The 21,070-nt window shown below is 43.1% G+C and overlaps 1 protein-coding gene across 2 annotated transcripts in view; it reads right to left on the minus strand.

Annotated features, from left to right (window-relative positions):
• The window catches only part of LOC110506517 (uncharacterized), a 290,413-nt gene that overhangs the window by 226,200 nt on the left and 43,143 nt on the right, over positions 1-21,070 (minus strand). For both annotated transcript variants that reach the window (XM_090222312.1, XM_090222311.1), the window contains exon 5: positions 1,335-1,446. In XM_090222312.1, coding sequence (XP_090078438.1) covers positions 1,335-1,446 — 112 coding nt within the window. The remainder of the gene's footprint in view (positions 1-1,334; positions 1,447-21,070) is intronic.

Raw genomic sequence — 21,070 nt, forward strand, 5'->3', positions numbered from 1 at the left:
CTAGGATTTTGCTGTGCTTAGCTCCATTCCATTTCTTTTTTTATCCTGAAAAACTCCCCAGTCCTTAATTAATGATTACAAGCATGCCCATAACATGATACAGCCACCATTATGCTTGAAAATATGCAGAGTGGTACCGTGTTGTATTGGTAATGTGTTGTATTGGACTTGCCCTCAAACATAACGCTTTCTATATGTGGGGTACAAAGGTGAGGTAGTCATTCAAAAATCATGTTAAACTCTATTAGTGAACAGTCCATGCAACTTATTATGTGACTTGTTAAGCACATTTTTACTCCTGAACTTATTTATGCCTGCCATAACAAAGGGGTTGACAACTTACTGACTCAAGACATTTCAGATTTTCACTTTTTATAAATGTTTTTAAATTTCGAAATACATAATTCCACTTTGACATGATGGGGTATTATGTGTGTAGGCCAGTCAGAAAAAAATCTAAATTTAATCAATTTTAAATACAGGTGGTGACCTAGTTATGGCATAGGTCCTCTCATGGCAATGGGGGTGGGAGTTAGGACAGATGTGAGGGAGGGGTAAGTTACAAGACCAGGTGAAGCAGACTAACCCTAACCACCATCCCATCCCCGCTTGTCCCCCCAGCTGCCCGCAGGCTAAATGAGAGAACATGACCATTCTGGGCACAACCGTCATGTTGCCTAATCTCTCGCCACATCATGTGCCAGCTCTGTTTACCACACAAAAAACACACCAAGCCTTTAATGCCAATGAATTATGAAGGAAGTACAAGACACTCTTAATTACACCCCCCCCCCCCCCCCCGGTGTGAATAATTCAACTTTCTGCTTACACTACTTTAGTGGAGATTGCATGCAGTATTTAACATAACAGAGTGCCGGGTTCCCCCAGGGGTGGTGTGTGTTTCAGGCCCACACTCATTAGAGATGTGTGTATGTGTGTTTGTGTGTGGGTATCCAACCACTCTACTCTGGTAGGTGGTGCATGCAAAATGCAGCCAGTGGACGTGTTCACCCCCTGGCACTTTTTGTCTCTGGTTCGTCAAGCGTGAGAGGTCTGGGATACGTACTGTGCTCCGAGAGGGGTCCAGTGCAGTCAAGTAGAAGACACACACACACACAGAATGAGAGATGGGGTACATCTATGTAAAATTTGGTGGAAAATATAATTGGCCTTTCTTCGGTCAATCTGACAGCATGAATAGTGGCCATTAACTCGGTCTCCATAATACACAACTAGTAGGAGTCAGTAGTCTACCGCTCCTTGCAGTAACGGCCAGTTCCTCTGATGTTGTTTCAAACAGTGAATGGAGCTGAGTGGAGGTGCAGGATACTTACTTTAACCTGGGCTTCCTGCTGAGATAGACAGGCCTCTTTGAGCTGCTGAAGTATAGCATCCTGGGTAGACAGGTGTGTCTGCGCATCCCTGTAATGGTCTGCCATTTCTCCACTGTGAATACAAATACAAGTAAAAAATGAGTTGAAAACAAAGTAAATCTGTAAAAAGTTGGTTATGCAATCAGAATCAGGAGTGTAGCTACAATCAATTTCACCCTCAATTAGCATATAATATGCTAACAATAAACCTACACAGCGCAGAGAAAATCTGATTATCAAGAGGCATTTATTGTCATAATCTTTTGGGATCTTATAGTCCCTCACGGAGTGACATTCACTGGGCCACGTGGGTCGCACTGGGGTACGGATGTAAAAATCCCACAACATCTGCTGTTGGCGCCCATTCAAAATAGACCCAGAGTTGCCTTCTTAAATCTGGTTCATTCTCTTAAATGACTGTTTTCTCATTAGCTGGGAATGTTGTTTGAAATGTCTGAGACAACATACTTTGGTGATATCGTTATCAACCTACTGCATACCCCTTAAAAATATGCATTTTCATCTCTAGCATTCACTGGTTGAATTTGAAGTAACTTTTGAATGTAATGGAGTTGACTGGTGAATATGACAAGAATACAGTGCCTTCAGAAAGTATTCATACCCCTTGACTTATTCCACATTATGTCGTGTTACAGCCGGAATTCAAAATGGTTTCAATATATTTGTTTCTCACCCATCTACACACAATACCCCATAATGACAAAGTGAAAATATATTTTTAGAAATGTTTGCTAATTTATTGAAAATTGAATACAGAAAAATCGAATTTACATAAAGTTCTCACACCCGAGTCAATACTTTGTAAAAGCACCTTTGGCGACGATTATAGTTGTGAGTCTTTCTGGGTAAGTCTCTAAGAGCTTTGCACACCTTGGGCCTCATTTATCAATTATTTGTGGGCACAAGTTTGTACGTAAACCATACGTTGGATTATTTCCACGTGAAGTGTGAGATTTATCAATATGAACGTTTGCTTGAGAGTGTGCGTAAATGTACATGACTATGCGTATGCACAGTGCCAAATAATGGAATAAGTGAATTGCTTGTCAAGTGTAGCCTAGTGAATGGGAAAAATATACTGCTCGTTGTCAGGCTCAAAAAGCCTCAAAGTTCCCCAGTGGCCACCAATTTTTCAACCCTTGTATTGGTCAGCCAGTTGTGTGCTTTGGTGTGTGTGTTCCCAAACAAGGACCAGTTGCGCTCTGAGGTGATGGGATTTGGAGGATGATAGAGGCAACAGGGGAAAGAGCCTCAGATATGAGATATGTTGGCACGACTGCAAAATTGCATCTCCATCCCAAAGCCCTTGCTTGGAAGTGTACTTCGCCAGACTGCCAAGAACCTTGTCCAGATCCAGGCCAAGGTGGTCCAGATCCATCACGGTAGTGATGACACCATAGGCCTTGTTGATCTCTGCACTAGACAGGATGCTCTTGCCAGCATACTTGGGGTCCAACATGTACACTGTGGCGTGTATGGGCTTCAGGCAGAACTCTTCACTCTTTTTGATCTATTTCAGACCTGCAGTTTCCACTGCTTGGAGCAACAGTGAAGTGGGCAGGGCAGTACAGATTTCTTCTCTTACATCAGACAGGATGGCATTGTCTCCCTCAATCCGTGCAATGGCTACTGCTATAGAATTCAGGCTGCTTACCACTCTCTCCCAAAATACATCATCCAGGATAATCCTCTTGATGGGACTGTCCATATCGGCAGACTGTGATATGGGCATTTCTTGGAGAGACTCCTTCCCCTTCCAGGAGACTGTCAAACATGACAACACCACCCCAACGGGTGTTACTGGGCAGCTTCAATGTGGTGCTCTTATTCTTCTCACTTTGCTTGGTGAGGTAGATTGCTGCTATAACTTGATGACCCTTCACATACCTAACCATTTCCTTGGCTCTCTTGTAGAGTGTCTCCATTGTTTTCAGTGCCAAGATGTCCTTGAGGAGAAGATTCAATGCATGAGCAGCACAGCCAATGGGTGTAATGTGAGGGTAGGACTCCTCCACTTTAGACCAAGCAGCCTTAATGTTCGCAGCATTGTCTGTCACCAATGCAAATACCTTATGTGGTCCAAGGTCATTGATGACTGCCTTCAGCTCATCTGCAATGTAGAGACCGGTGTGTCTGTTGTCCCTTGTGTCTGTGCTCTTCTAGAATACTGGTTGAGGGGTGGAGATGATGTAGTTAATTATTCCTTGCCCATGAACATTCGACCACCAATCAGAGATGATTGCAATACAGTCTGCTTTCTTTATGATTTGCTTGACCTTCACTTGAACTATGATGAACTCTGCATCCAGCAAATGAGTGGATAAAGCATGTCTGGTTGGAGGGGTGTATGCTGGGCGAAGAACATTCAGTAATCTCTTCCAATACACATTGCCTGTGAGCATCAGAGGTGAACCAGTTGCATACACAGCTTGAGCAAGACATTCATCAGCATTTCTCTGACTACATTCCTCCATTGCATCAAAAACACTTCTGATTCCAGGAGGACCATGAGCTGTTGCTATCGATAAGGTGTCTGATTCATAATTTTCACCTCTAATAGAAGTAGAAGGACTTGTCAGAGGTTGCTTGTTGTGAGCGCTGAGGGAACTTTATGCACTTGGCCAGATTATTCTGCATCTTTGTTGCATTCTTCACATATGGTTTGGCATAGTATTTGCAAATGTACACAGCTTTTCCTTCTACATTAGAAGGAAATGTCTCCACACATCAGATAGTGCCCGTGGCATTGTCCTGTAAAGATTAGGAAAAAATGATTAAAAATCAAACAACAAATACAATTCCATGTAGATAAATAGTTTCGTAGTTAGATTAAACAACTCCTTTGTAAGATAAATGTTTTAAAATGAGACATGTATGAAACAGGTGAATTAACACTCCTCAGTTAGCAGGCTCAAGCAAACTAAAACCTACATGGTAGCAAAAGCTTACTAGCAGAAATTGTTAACAAGTTGAAAAATGATTTAAACACACTTTTCTGTAGGCTACTATTTACTAGTTAACAAAAAATAATGTATTTCATGTAAAAATATATTCACCCCACCCAGTATTGTGATCAAAACTTACCAGAAAGCATGTAGTCCTTGGCTCAGACAGTGTAGTAGTGTGGGCTCAATAGCATCTTATTAGTGTGCAAGATCTTGAGAATCAGCTGTACATGTGATGGAAGAGTGCACTGCACATGTGATGGAAGAATGCACTGTGCATGTAGAGGGTTGCAATTCCATTGAATTGAGGATAGTTTAACCAAAATATGCCACAAGACCTAGAATTGCCTTATATGTCTCCCACAAAAGAGGTTCACTGTTATAAGCTAACTTTTATGATGAATTTAAGCAAAATCCACAAAATTCCAGGGCTTAACATCCCATGAAAAATTTCCAGAAAATGTCCTGAAATTTACAGGAAAGTTTGAAACCCTTTCGAATGCTAATTTTTCTATTTCATTGTATTTCAATTGTGAATGCATGCAACACATCTTGACAGGCTATACTGCCCTACCAAGCGGAAAGGCAGAAACTGCTCATAGCGTGGAACATTTATTTACCTTGGTTTCACAGTAACTTTATGCAGTTACTACTAACATGACCTCCATTGTCTCCAAAACACAATACAATAGAGGCAGGATACTTATCCACATGATTAAGAATGTATTTAATGTAGCAAAAATTACATTAACTAATCTTCGACCAAATGAGCAGTTACTGCCTTTTTGCTTGGTAGGGGAGCATAGGCCTATCACATAATACGACCACATCAGTGCATTTGTTAAAATAATATTCCATATAAAGTACAGTAATTTGTTCAATTAAAGGCAAATGTGAAAGTGAAACAATTATTGAAATACTATAAAAGACTGAGATAATGGGAAATGGAATGAGAGATGGCTGACCTTGATTTGTTGGAAGATTTGGCACACGCAGCATTTCACAGAGAATGCGTTTTTAGAGACAGGTGGGACTTTTTTGCAGAAAGTACGGATTGGCTCATTAGATATTTTTTCCCAAAACCAATCAAATAGGATTTTTGGGAAGATTTAATACCGGCTTTAGAAATGCAAACACATGCCATTCCTGTGCACATCAAAGTGCTATCCACCCTCTGTTTTTTCAGCGGGAGTTTGCCAATCGGCATCTCAGATCCCTCGATGAGCCAATGTTTTGGATGAAAACAAACTGTACCATACAATTTCCATACACCATCGCATGGATGGCTTATTGGTGAGTGTTGCCTACTCATTTGAAGTATATTTGGCATTGCTAAAGAAACTTGAATTTCCCTAATGGTCCTGCCTTTGTAGCTATGTTTCACATGTTTACTGGTCAAGCCACACTTGAGTGAGCCAACCTCTCGCTCAGTGTCAACCTCTGACACTAGCACCTCTATGTCAGTCTCAGAAATAGTTTTTTTTTCAAAGCTTTTTTTGGGTTGTATTTCATGGTACTTTGTACATTCCCCACAGGCTTTAAAGGGTTGATTTTGACCACATACGGTTAAATAGGGGTGTTTCGAGATGCAAATAGCCAAGGTTGTGCACAAGCATGGAGGCTGAGAACAACTGGTATTTATCAATGATTATCTCCTCACAGTGTGTGTATGAAGCTCGTAAGTTGAATTTTTGAATAGTTTTTATGCATTATTGATAAATGAGGCCCCAGGATTATACAATATTTGCCCCTTATTCTTTTTTTAATTCTTCAAGCTCTGTCAAGTTGATTGTTGATCTTTACTAGACAGTCCTTTTCAAGTTGATTTAAGTAAAAACTGTAACTAGGCCACTCAGGAACATTCAATGTCATCTTGGTAAGCAATTTCTGTATAGATTTGGCCTTGTGTTTTAGGTTATTGCCCAACTGAAAGGTGAATTCGTCTCCCAGTGTCTGAACAAGGTTTTCATCTAGGATTTTGCCTGTGCTTAGCTCTATTTCATTTATTTTTATCCTAAAAAACTCCCTAGTCCTTAATGATTACAAGCATACCCATAAAATGATGCAGCCACAACCATGCTTGAAAATATGAGAGTGGTACTCAGTGCCCCAAACATAATGCTTTGTACTCAGGACAAAAAGTTAATTTCTTGGCCACATTTTTTGCAGTATTACTTAAGTGTCTTGTTGCAAACAGGATGCATGTTTGGAATATTTTTTATTCTGTACAGGCTTCCTTCTATTCACTCCGGCATTTAGGTTAGTATTGTGGAGTAACTACAATGTTGTTGATCCATCATCAGTTCTCATATCACAACCATTAAGCTTTGTAACTGTTTAAAAATCAGGACTCATGATGAAATCCCTGAGCAGTTTCCTTCCTCTCCGACAACTGAGTTAGGAAGGACGCCTGTATCTTTGTAGTGACTGGGTGTATTGATACACAATTCCAAAGTGTAATTAATAACTACACCATAATCAAAGGGATATTAATATTTTGTCTTTCCTATTCACCTCTTAATGGCACACATACACAATCCATGTCTCAATTGTCTCAAGGCTTAAAAATCCTTCTTTAACACGACTTTTCCCCTTCAACTACACTGACTGAAGTGGATTTAATAGGTGACATCAATAAGGGATCATAGCTTTCACTAGTGGTGTAACGGACCGTAGTTGATCCGTGATCCTTACGGATCACCCCCCCCCCCCCACGGTTCGGCAAGCATGTGAACCGCAGATCAATCGCAAAGTTTAACCATCATAGTGTGAAATACCGTTGTTACTTTATAAAGTAATAATTCCTTAGATTAAGCCTCCCGCTTCATTTAAGTCTCATGTATTGGAGCATTTTGGCTTCCCTGTCAAATATGATGACGGAAGAAGGGTGGTGGACAACACCGTTACGGTGTGTAGGTATTATGCCACAAGAAAGCCGTATGATCATGGAAATACATTGAGCATGGCCACACATTTAAAGCATCATCACCCTGGTGAAAATATAAAAATTGTCAACGAATTATCCAAGGCATCCTCTGTTGCCCTCGCCACATCCTCTGTTACCCCTCCAGGGTAATGGAAAGCTACGTGACTGTGACTGCTCACTACACCACAGATGGGAGATGTGAAGTCCGGTGCTACAGACACGCCCCCTCTATGAGAGTTGCACAGGCACACATCTGGCGCAGGTACTGCTAGGAGCAGTAGCAGAGTGGAAGCTAGAGAGGCCCAATAGCAATAACCCAATCACCACAGATAATGCCAAGAACCAAGTAAATGCAGTGATAGAGGCTGGACTGGGGCCACAGAAAGCTTTCTTTGCACGTGTGATCAATTTATCATCCCAAAGGGGAATCTCAGTGAACCAGATGGACCGCCTCCTTGGGAGGATCAGGAAGGTGGTTTCCTTTTTCCACCGAAGCACAACAGCCGCTCATGTGCTTAAGACCAAGCAAGAAATGTTACAGCTACCAACCCACAAGCTCATACACCATGTCACAACAAGATGGAACTCCACATGATATGTTGGAGAGCGTTCTTGAGCAGCAGACAGCTGTATACTCTGCACTGACAGACAAGACCCTGAAAAATAATAAAGACACCTTGTCTGATGATGACGTGAAAGTGGCAGAGGAGGTTCTCCAGGTGTTCAAACCCCTCAAAACGGTTACAACCCTATTGAGCTCTGAAACTGCACCGTCTGTGTCCATGATCCTACCTCTGAAAACAATGATTCGACAATCCAAGGCCCCAAGTGAGGAAGACAGCACCATCCCTAGAGATGTCAAGGCTGCCATTAGAGAGGACCTGAACCCCAGGTACCCCCCCTGATGTACAGGACTACCTTCATAGATGTACTGCACTGGATCCAAGGGTCAAGTCCCTATCTGTTCAAGTCCCTGTCTCACCTAGACTCTGCCCTACGCCAGAGGACCTACAGTGATTTTACCACTGAGACTGTGGCCACTGAAGAGGTAAAATAAAAAATAAGAGTGAATTACTTAAATAATAATTATAGTCTAATCTTAGTCTATGCCAGTGCTATTAGAATCATCCATTTATTTGGAATAATAATGGATTTTATTAAATGTTATTGCCACAATTATAGTTCTATGAAATATGAAAATATATAATTAGTTAGTTTAATAGATCAAGTAATTTCTTTCTGCGGGGTCAAACCACAGAGCCGACAGGAGCAGACTCAGAGGCATCTCCTCCTCAAAATAATTTGGCCATGAAGGAGCTTTTCGGGGAGACCTTTGCGAGCAAGGACACAGGCAAGACGTTTGCCAACAGCATCAAAGAGGAGGTGGCATCCTACAAGGCAGCAAGCGGCATTCCAGTGGATGGTGATCCACTGGCATGGTGGAAAAACATCTTGCCATGATGGCACTTGATTTCCTAGCGAGAGAGTGTTCTCCACAGCAGGGGACATAGTGACTGTAAAGAGGTCTCCCCTCTCCCCAGACAATGTAGACATCCTCATCTTTTAGAAAAGTAATGTGAAGTTATAAGCTCAGGTCTGCTTTTCTTTATTTTTTTACTTTTTTGATGATGTGGACACGGACATTTCTTTCATATTGCACTTTAATTGATCAATCGAGTATTGAATTTTTTTTTTTAAGATTTTTTTTTTTATTGAAAAGTTCCTTGCTTTAAGTGTTCTTTAAGTAATAAATGGAAAGCAAAGTTATATTTGACTCCGAAAAATGATCTGATCCGTGACTTATGATCCGAGCCGAGAATTATGTGATCCATTGCACCACTAGCTTTCACCTAGTCAATCTGTCATGGAATGAGCCGGTGTTCCTAATGTTTTGTACACTCAGTGTATAGGTCATGTTCTGACCTTAGTTCTTTTGTTATGTCTTTGTTTTAGTATAGTCAGGGCGTGATTTGGGTGGGTTGTCTATGTTAGTTTTTCTATGATTTGCTATTTCTGTGTTTGGCCTGGTATGGTTCTCAATCAGAGGCAGCTGTCAATCATTGTCCCTGATTGAGAACCATATTTAGGGAGCCTGTTTTCTATTGTGTTTTGTGGGTGATTGTTTTCTGTTGTGTGTCTGCACCAGCCAGAACTGTTTTCGGTCGTTTCTCTTTGGTATTTTTGTTATTTCCGTGTTCATTTTAATAAATATGGACATATGCCACGCTGCACCTCAGTCCTCCTCTTCTCCTTCATACGACGACCGTCACAGTATATCATTCACAACATTTGGATGGGAGATGTAATCCAGTTATAGTAAAATAAACAATATAACTATGTGTGTCGTATTTGCTTGAAATCAGGCTCGCCTGCACTGCTTTCATTGGGGAAAGATTGCTTCCGTCCCATGCTCCTCCCCTGCCCACTTGCGTGAATTTAGTTGAAAACGTAACTTTGCAGAGGGAACCTATTCTAAAAATGGTTCAGAAATAGAAACATTTGTTCAAATCAGTGTTCTAGCTAAATTCAGGCCCTGACAACTGATGAGATTCAGATAGACGTTGAAAAAGATATTGGATAGTTTTAGAGGAAAACTGACCTTGAGATTATAAAAAATATCAATCATGATAACATGGGGTGATGAAGGCCAATAGAAAGCTCAATTGAAATACAGTTTTCCCTTGCCTGTAACTCTGAAGTTTCAAGTGTCTTTAAACCTTGAAAAACCAGATGGAACTTTGCTAGCTACCTGGCTAAGAGGAAGTGTCAAGAGGACTGTAGAGTGAAACCAGAGATGCATTGTACAGCCATCACTCTCTAACCTCATCCTTTCACAGCAGCAGGCCCTACTACAGAGCTGAATGAGGTCGGGTGGGATATTCACTCTGGGCTTTTGTTCACCATGTTAACCGGAGACCTGCAGGAGTCCTTTACCCGGCCTAGCCGATCCGTGCCCTTATCAAGTACAATGGCTAAGAGTGTCTGACTGGCTGCTTCAAATGAGAAATGGAACTCGCCAAGGCCTCGGATCCTATCAGCACATCAACCTCCTACATCAAGCATCCGGGTGGCTGGAAGAATGATGACCGGGTATTGTCGTTTTACAGTGAGGGTTTATATATACACATGTATATAAATATCAAGTCAACTCAGAAAGCTGTGTGTGCAGAAGAGAGAGAGGGGAAAGAGAGGGAGAGTGGAGGGGAAGGAGAGAGAATGATAACACATCAGTCAGGGATAAGACACATGATGAGTGGGCCGGCCTCAAATAGGTAAACAAATCAATCATGTGTGATAAGTGTGGGCTTTATCAGGGCTGGGCAAGGCCAGACTAAAGCGTCCCTGTGAAGCCCATGGCGGAATACTGGAACACAAGGCTGCTGTTCCACAGGCCTCCACACACAGTGCTGCTCAGGTTAATGGTAGTCTGGCTGATTCCAAGCCAGGCATTTATATTAACTCTATAAACCAGGCTAGGACCACTGAAACACAACGTACCCGTGGACATGGAACGGATCTGGATGATCCCACCATGATACAACAGCAAAGACTATTGTATTCCCCATCAAAGAGTCCTATACAGCAGATGAGAGTGGTGGTTGTTTACCAGGAATGGAGGAAGGGAAATTATATCATTAGAGAGAGAGTGCAGCCTGGCTGTCTTTGTGCCGTGTGCTTTTACATGGACTGCCTCCATCATTCATGGATGGGCCCATTTGTGTCTGTGTGATTTCAGGTGCTGTTACTCAGTGAGCTAAAACCTTCATGCCGTTACAGCAAGATTGCCACTTTTATGAGAGAACATATTGTGTTGAAATAAATGCTTGGCCTCTGATACGTACCTCATGGTCAAAGAGCGCAATGAATGTGAAGGGGATTTTCAATAGGGCAGCAATCTAGCCGCACTTCCCATTCATACGCCTCCATTAAAAAAGATCCACACTGGAGTGTCTCTTCCAACAGCGTCTCCATTTTCCCTTCAATCACCCAGCGCCAGTGTCCGTCTCTTTTCCCCACTTCTTGAGACAGGTTTATTGTTGAAGACTCACCATGCAACACTTGACATTATAAATCTATTATGAAAAAACTATAAGGGAATGTAATTACATTGTACCAGGTATGTGAGTACAGAAGTTTAAAATTGAACCAATGTTACTTCTGTTTTCCAAGATAAATACAAAATGATGATTGCTAAAATGGAAGGCTAATTCCACCCTACAAAAGGTTCATTAAGTCCACCACTTATTCATAATCACAGGGGAAATGTATTATGGCTTATTCTTAAGGAAATCTTAAAGAAAACACTGAAGGAGAAGTTCAGAAACAAGACAGTCATGGGAAGAGCAGAAAAGAGATTGAGAATGTGACAGGGAGAAGAAAACATTCTGTTTATGTCTGCTGAGAGACAGCTCTCACACAATGAAATATACACTGGCTATCCCAAACATTAGGAACAACTTCCTGATATTGAGTTGCACCCCCCTTTTGCCCTCAGAACAGCCTCAATTTGTCGGGATATTCCTCTACAAGTTGTCAAAAGCGTTTCACAGGGATGCTGGCACATGTTGACTCCAATGCTTCTCTCAGTTGTATCAAGTAGGGTGGATGTCCTTTGGGTGGTGGACCATTCTTGATACACATGGGATACTTTTGAGCGTGGAAAAACCCAGCAGCGTTGCAGTTCTTTACACAACCCGGTGCACCTGGCTCCTACTACCATACTCCATTCAAAGGCACTTAAATATTTTGACTTGCCCATTTACCCTCTGAATGGCACACAATCCATGTCACAATTGTCTCAAGGCTTAAAAAATATTCTTTAACAGGTCTCCTCCCCTTCATCTACACTGATTGAAGTGGATTTAACAAGTGACGTCAATAAGGAATCATAGCTTTCACCTGGATTCACCTGATCAGTCTATGTCATGGACTTACAGTTGAAGTCAGAAGTTTACATACACCTTAGCCAAATACACTGCTCAAAAAAATAAAGGGAACACTAAAATAACACATCCTAGATCTGAATGAATGAAATATTCTTATTAAATACTTTTTTCTTTACATAGTTGAATGTACTGACAACAAAATCACACAAAAATGATCAATGGAAATCAAATTTATCAACCCATGGTGGACTGGATTTGGAGTCACACTCAAAATTAAAGTGGAAAACCACACTACAGGCTGATCCAACTTTGATGTAATGTCCTTAAAACAAGTCAAAATCAGGCTCAGTAGTGTGTGTGGCCTCCACGTGCCTGTATGACCTCCCTACAACGCCTGGGCATGCTCCTGATGAGGTGGCGGATGGTCTCCTGAGGGATCTCCTCCCAGACCTGGACTAAAGCATCCGCCAACTCCTAGATAGTCTGTGGTGCAACGTGGCGTTGGTGGATGGAGCGAGACATGATGTCCCAGATGTGCTCAATTGGATTCAGGTCTGGGGAACGTGCGGGCCAGTCCATAGCATCAATGCCTTCCTCCTGCAGGAACTGCTGACACACTCCAGCCACATGAGGTCTAGCATTGTCTTGCATTAGGAGGAACCCAGGGCCAACCGCACCAGCATATGGTCTCACAAGGGGTCTGAGGATCTCATCTCGGTACCTAATGGCAGTCAGGCTACTTCTGGCGAGCACATGGAGGGCTGTGCGGCCCCCCAAAGAAATGCCACCCCACACCATGACTGACCCACCGCCAAACCGGTCATGCTGGAGGATGTTGCAGGCAGCAGAACGTTCTCCACGGCGTCTCCAGACTGTCACGTCTGTCACATGTGCTCAGTGTGAACCTGCTTTCATCTGTGAAGAGCACAGGGCGCCAGTGGCGAATTTGCCAATCTTGGTGTTCTCTGGCAAATGCCACACGTCCTGCACGGTGTTGGGCTGTAAGCACAACCCCCACCTGTGGACGTCGGGCCCTCATACCACCCTCATGGAGTCTGTTTCTGACCGTTTGAGCAGACACATGCACATTTGTGGCCTGCTGGAGGTCATTTTGCAGGGCTCTGGCAGTGCTCCTCCTGCTCCTCCTTGCACAAAGGCGGAGGTAGCGGTCCTGCTGCTGGGTTGTTGCCCTCCTATGGCCTCCTCCACGTCTCCTGATGTACTGGCCTGTCTCCTGGTAGCGCCTCCATGCTCTGGACAGTACGCTGACAGACACAGCAAACCTTCTTGCCACAGCTCGCATTGATGTGCCATCCTGGATGAGCTGCACTACCTGAGCCACTTGTGTGGGTTGTAGACTCCGTCTCATGCTACCACTAGAGTGAAAGCACCGCCAGCATTCAAAAGTGACCAAAACATCAGCCAGGAAGCATAGGAACTGAGAAGTGGTCTGTGGTCCCCACCTGCAGAACCACTCCTTTATTGGGGGTGTCTTGCTAATTGCCTATAATTTCCACCTGTTGTCTATTCCATTTGCACAACAGCATGTGAAATGTATTGTCAATCAGTGTTGCTTCCTAAGTGGACAGTTTAATTTCACAGAAGTGTGATTGACTTGGAGTTACATTGTGTTGTTTAAGTGTTCCCTTTATTTTTTTGAGCGGTGTACATTCAAACTCAGTTTTTCACAATTCCTGACATTTAATCCCAGTAATAATTCCCTGTCCCTGTTAGGTCAGTTAGGATCACCACTTTATTTTAAGTTTACATACACTCAATTAGTATTTGGTAGGATTGCCTTTAAATTGTTTAACTTGGGTCAAACGTGTCGGGTAGCCTTCCACAAGCTAGATAAAGATATGAACTTTGTCCCAATGTGCAAATCGTAGTCTGGCTTTGTTATGGCGGTTTTGGAGCAGTGGCTTCTTCCTTGCTGAGTGACCATTCAGGTTATGTTGATACTGGACTCGTTTTACTGTGGATATACATACTTTGTACCTGTTTCCTCCAGCATCTTCACAAGGTCCTTTGCTGCTGTTCTGGAATTGATTTGCACTTTTCGCACCAAAGCACGTTAATCTCTAGGAGACAGAATGTGTCTCCTTCCTGAGCGTTATGTTGGCTGCGTGGTCCCATGGTGTTTATACATGCGTACTATTGTTTGTACAGAAGAACGTGGTACCTTCAGGCGTTTGGAAATTGCTTTTTGGCTGATTTCTTTAGATTTTCCCATGATGTCAAGCAAAGAGGCACTGAGTTTGAAGGTAGGCCTTGAAATATATCCACAGGTACACCTCCAATTGACTCAGATTATGTCAATTAGCCTATCAGAAGCTTCTAAAGCCATGACATCATTTTCTGGAATTTTCCAAGCTGTTTAAAAGGCACAATCAACTTGTAAACTTCTGACCCACTTGAATTGTGATACGTGAATTCATTATAAATTAAATAATCTTTCTGTAAACAATTGTTGGAAAAATGACTTGTGTCATTCACAAAGTAGATGTCCTAAACGACTTGCCAAAACTATAGTTTGTTATCAAGAAATGTGTGGAGTGGTTGAAAAACAAGTTTTAATGCCTCCAACCTAAGTGTAGGTAAACTTCCAACTTTTACTCTTTACAGTATTAAGCTCTTGAAACTCATGTATGTCTCCAACACAGAGTTCAAACATTCATCAGACACCTTAACAAAGAGCATCACCAGCCTGAACACCCACTTGTGGCCGAGACATTCATTATTGTTCCATTCACATAACTAGAGGCCAGAGATAAAATGCTGATTGATTGAGGGTATCAAATAACATGGCTTCTATACTGAAGAGAAATCTAATTAACTCAACAAATTAACTGATGGCATAACACTCTAACAGCCCATCTGAAGTGCTCAATGGCTCTACTCATCTTACGAGGAGCTATACTCATATATTCATTAGCATGTTCATTTAAACTGCCGTTACTGCAGTAGTACAGACACTGAGCCCCGCTAACGAAACACTAACTACAGCCTCTTGCATAGTCAATACTATGAAAGAGGTATTGAGACTGACACATAACCATATAATGTCTTCCTGCTTAAATGAGTCACCAGAAGAGGCACTGTATGTGTCTGTGTACTGGCAAAGGGCGCAAAGACACATCCATATCACAAGGAAAACATAAGCCATCGTGGTAAATAATGCTTTGGTTATTTATTTTTTCTAACACACCTCTTTGATACAACATTGTGCACGTAAGTAGTGCAATAACAGCATTTAAAACATTCAAACTTGAAAACATGATGAACACCACTGAACCATTCACAGTTAATTAGGCCTACTCCTTATTGGAATTGTGGGAGTCTGAATGCTGTATACATTGATATGCTGCATCACCATACTGCTGGTTAGGATACTGTGATATTTTCTCCTACGTTGTTCGGGATAGAATTACAGCTTGAAACTATTTTGGGGTTTCAACAGGAAGTGTCTATTGAACTAGCCAAAGTAAACATCTGCTGTTTGTATTATGCAGTTACTAGGGTTTAGGATTTTATTTGTATACTTATTATTTGTATTTTATTTAACCAGGAATGTCTCATTGAAATTTGAAATCTATTTTTCAAAAGCGTCCTGGCCAAGATAGGCAGCACCCAGTCATTACACAATTAGACAGACGACATGAAAAACTATAGGTACTAAAATAAAAAAAACACAGAATTCACAGGAGTATAACAAAATCATAAAACAGCAAATTAAGAACATTTACAGGTCAGGGAATCAGCCTCAATCGGGACAAGTTATGTTGCAAAAGCAGCAGCTACTCTCCCTGGAGTCCACACAAAAGCACAAAACATGACATAATACAGAACCTTAATAGACAACAATAGCTTAAGGACAGAACTACATACATTTTAAATATACTAGCAAGCACAAAACCTAAGCAAACTGCAATCATACATTATTTTGTGTCTCTTTGGTCCGTTCGTGCATTGATTTTCGTATCAAGTGTGCTTATGAAATAGTTGAGAAACTTGGTGATCAAGACTTCCAAACACACAGTTTGAATCTAAAGCAAAGGTGGGCCTATTTCCAAAACAAAGAATCCTTTTGGAAGCCCAATGTCATGTCTTTCCGTTTCTGTCTCTCTCCCATTTCCCTTTAAATGCAGTTTTATTTGCTTTCCCAAATGCCCTGATATTTTTTTTCCAGACTGTGGATATATACAAGTAGCAATGGCAGGCCACTCAGCTGTCCTGTACAGACCTCCAACAGAACTTCAAACCAAAGTTAAATCAGATTTTAAATTGCTTTTCTTTGGCTTTTTCAGAGAATGAAATGAAATTCTATTCCTGTTTGATGAGAGCACAAGAAGTGTGGAGGTATTTTCAGGACTTTAAATCTCCTTTCTCACTTATGCCAGAAAAGCTCCACATGTCAGTTCAACACATAAATAAAAATAAGAGCAACAATTTCACTGACAGGGGCCAGGTGAAAGTAATGTGCCACATAAAACAATGAGCAATGTGACTGTCACATAGGCTACAGTACATTCGATTTAAAATAAAAAAATACAAATAGGGCAACTAAACTGTGAACTAACAATTGCTGGTCTCGTTAGAGAAAATGAGGGCGAAATGGATTTAAAAAACACAGACCTAGTTACATTTGACATTGCTAATTTAGCCAATGACTACTACTCTGAGTTTGTATTGTCAATTATAGTCTCAATTGCACTTTGCGATTTAACTACATGAACACTTGGCAAATGTAAGGCAAATGTAATGGAAAAAACAAACACTGCAAATGCCATTTGTTATACATTGCTCTTGATGACCTGCAGCTGATATTCAGAGCACGTGCGTTGGTGTGAATATTCAACATTTCATTGAGAATCTCATTATCATGCATGTGAATAATGAAAGGTCTGAGCGGCATAATTAAGCCAGCAGTTAAACGCTAATTCCTGATATAATTGCGATTGCAAAAATAACACATACGTACACACAGAAAATCTTTCCAATCACACTGCGCCAATATACACAAAACAAACAAATGTGAATCAGAAACGATAATTGAGAGCAGCGATGAATTAAATGGATACGGATAATGACCACGGCGCTCTAATTAACAGTGGCTGTAGCAGGATCCGAAGGCTGTAAGTACAGTATAGCCTAGCGAGTGACAGTCCAAGCCCGAGCCATGGGCACACACAGCACAGATACAGAGAAGCAAAGCCAATATTCCCATGGAAGAATCTTCTGTCCATCCCATACTGAGATCTGATCACTGCAATAGAGAATCCTGCAATGCCTGGAGTCAAGGTGACACACCCTGTGTGAGTGTTTGAGCTGTATACCAGAAAGCCATCACACACACACACACACACACACAGCGGTGCCCGCATCATCTCTGAACTCTACAATGCTTAGCTGCTACCAGGAAAGCAGAGAGGAGTAGGCAGCAGATGCCCCTGGGCTCAGTGGGAGGCGGGCACACTGGTCCTGTGTGTGACGGGGGGTTCTGTCCTGGCACACATACACACAGCGTCCCCAGCTGCCATCCATCCGTGTGTGGGACACATACAAAGAGAGGAAAAGCCACCAGGTCGCCAGCAAGAAGACGATGACAAAAAAAAAAAAAAAAAAAAGAGGTCTGGAGGCCCTGAGGAGAAATGTATTTTTCAAACACAGCGAAACCATCCAAAGTTTGTCTCTCTATGCCCAACACCGTAGTGCAGAAGTGGGCGTGTTTTTCTCCAACGCATGTCGTCTGTGGCTTTCTGTCTCTTCAACAATGTGGTATTGTCACTTCAGACATTAGCCACAGATCAAGTATGCAAAACAGGCTGGTGATTACAATAACCCGGGGTGAGGAAAAAAACAGGGACAGAAGGCTGAGGAGGAAAAGGCTCAAATAAAACAGTCGTGGTTCAGATCAGACAACATGGATGCTTCCGGGTTTTCTCCTAGTTCTGGTACAGGTTGTAGCAGTGCTGAGGTGAGGAGGACTTGGCTGAGCTGGGTTGACATGTTGCAGCCCTGGGTACTGGAGGCTGTGTGGAGGGGAGCCGAAACACATGCCTTCAGATGCAGCCTCTCCCTCTTCTCTCCTCTCCATCCCGGCCGGCACTGTTCTGTCTTCTTCAGACTGACTCCTGAGGAAACCCTCCAGATGAGGATTAGCTACCAGCTCCTGTGACAGGCAGAAATCTCAAGTCCAAAAGCTGGCGTCAAAGAAAGCCAGAAGAGGCAGGACCATATTCTCTCGCAAAGACAAAACAAAAGTCAAAAAGCACAGGGGCTCCCCATCACCCGGCCCACATTAGTGTCCTTTAATTTATTATAGAAAATGTGCTTCTGCTACTGTTCCTTTGTAAAGGGGGTTTATGTGCCCCTCTCACCACGTCTTCCATCACACCAACCCTCCCCTTCCCTTCCTTAGCCTGCCTCCTTATCCCCCCATCAGTCTGCCAGCCATGGTACACACAGCCACCAACCCTTTTGTGAGAATAGAGTGTGTGCTTGTTTTGTATGGGTATGGTGTGTGTGAGACTGTGTGTGTCTGTGCCAGCCTGGAGAGGAGGGGAGAAGAGAGGGTGTAAAACAAAAATATCCTCTTTGTAAGTTATGGGAACACTGAGACAGACGCAGGAGCTCATAAATTATACGCCCCATTTGCATATTCCTGGCGTAAGACATTATGCAAATAGCATTTAATTTGCATAATGGATGCCTCTTGTTGCCTCAGTTGCCTCATGCTCCTTTTTATTTAATAATGGGGGACAAACTGAAGGGTGTGAAAGAGGAGAGAATAGCGTGATTCAGCCCTGTGGAGTGGTGTGCCAGCGCCCCGTCTCGCCATCCTATCGCAGCCTCCCCAAAACACCAGCGCCAGACGGAGCCGCTGCGAGGGATCTCGCCGCCCCACCAAAAGACAGAACAGGGAGATCGCAGGGAAAAGAGTCAACACTAAGAACATCAGCAATTAAACAGCTTACGACCAGACCCATATCAAATCTAAACACAGGCAGGGAGAGAGGGGAATGATAGACTAAAGGAGCAATCCTACTGTATATCCTGAGGCACCTGGTAACCTGGCTGTGTGTGTGTGTGTGTGCGTGAGAGAGAGAGAGGGAGAGAGAGAGTGTTGCTGTGTCTTAATGAGTCTGTTCTACCTTGACTATTAATGCGAGCAGCAGCCTGGCTAATTAACGGCACTTGGCAGACCCCTTTCAGAGGGAGGGGGGCATATTATTTAATAATTAAAACCCGCTCTGTCTCTCATTTTTAACCTCATCAGCTCCGTTCAGAACGACCAGAAAAAATAAAAGACAGAAAGCGGTGTGGCCAAGATAATTACCTAATCAAATGACAGATGTAGCTAATTCAGGCTAATTCTCAGCGAGGTTCCCCCGAAACCGCTAACGACAAGAGAGAAAAGATAATTACCGCACGGTACATAAGGAGTGCTATTCGAAAAACGACCAAAAACATGGCAATTTATTTACAACTTTGATTCGTTATCCATTTAATCCTCGAAGTTCGTTTAAAAAAATGGGAAAAAGCTAAACAGATGGTCATAGAAAAGAGTGAAAAGGCAAGACAGGACAGGAGAGTTGGTATCTGCTGGTGTGAAAGTGTGTTAGTTTAGAGACAGAAAGAGAGAGAGGGACGGAGAGGGTGGAGAGAGAGAGGGAGGGTGAAAAAGGGAGGAGAAGGGTAGATAGAAAAAGGGGTGGGAGGTGATTGCAGGAGGACTTTGATTATTTATAACAAAATGCCATTGCAACATCCTGCGGTGGGATCAGACAGCAAAACGTCAACTGCGATCAGCTATAGTCCAATAAGCAGCCTGAGATCCTTCCCAGTGTACAGTGGGGTAGGGGCACTGCTCACTCACGTCTATAACACTACACTATACCAGAGCTGCTGGCTGCAGGGCTGGCTATCTCTCTGCTCCTCTACTAGCACCAGCCAACTTGGAGGCTAGCTAGGGCAAGGTAGAGGCACAGACGGTGCCAGGCAGAAGGGGGCGCGGGGCGCGACACAAAGCTAGCCAGTCTATGGGAGATGTTAAGAGCAATTAATCAGCTTTTAGAGTCAATTAACCCACATGTTAATTAATGTCAAGCCTATAGAACAAAAGGGGGATTCGGGCGGAGAAGGAGGGGAGGGTAAGAGAGGGAGAGACAGAAGAGAGGGGGTGGGCGAGCGAGAGAAACAAGCAGCGAATGCAGATGATGGCAGAGAGAAGCTGGCACAGTGCCATCCATTCAGTGGTAGCGCCAGGGCGGACTCGCGTTCGCTCTCGGGGGTAGGCGGCTAGATGTAGACAGGGAGACGAAAAGACCCCCGACTGATTTGGTAGCTAGTGCCACGCCAGGGTTGGGACTTTATTGGGGAGGGTGGGTGTTTTACAAAAAGTAGAAGTTAGAGTGCGGATGGGGTTCTGGAGCCAAGGCTCAACGTCAAGTCAACGCCACCGCAGAGGAGAAGAGGAGAACATCTGCTGCCCCAGATTACAGAAGAAAGGAGCCTTCTGACGATGGGAAGAGAAGAGCGGTGCACCTGGAGGAATTTCAGGGGACACCTTGGGGGTTGGGATGGAGCGCTTGGCATAGCATGGTGGCAAGGAGTGGAGGGAGGACGTATCGGCTTGAAAACAAAAAACAAAAGACGATAGGTGGACCACAGCGCAGGATGCCAGGGACCAGGGGAGATGAAGGAAATGGGCTCTGCCACAAGGGACTGGTGGGGGAAGTGGAAATTTGAGAACAACCAACACAGAGAAACTTGCAGCTTGTGGTGTTGTCCTAGAGATGACAGGGGGGTGGGACAAAAATAAGCGCCTCCCTCTCTCTCTCTCTTGCTCTCCCTTCTCAAGCACAACCCCCTGTGCCAGGCAACCGACCAGCCAGCCAGGCAGCGTACGCCATGCCA

Source organism: Oncorhynchus mykiss, chromosome 26, assembly GCF_057628025.1.
Source record: "Oncorhynchus mykiss isolate SJ-2025 chromosome 26, ASM5762802v1, whole genome shotgun sequence".
Classification (NCBI taxonomy): Eukaryota; Metazoa; Chordata; class Actinopteri; order Salmoniformes; family Salmonidae; genus Oncorhynchus; species Oncorhynchus mykiss.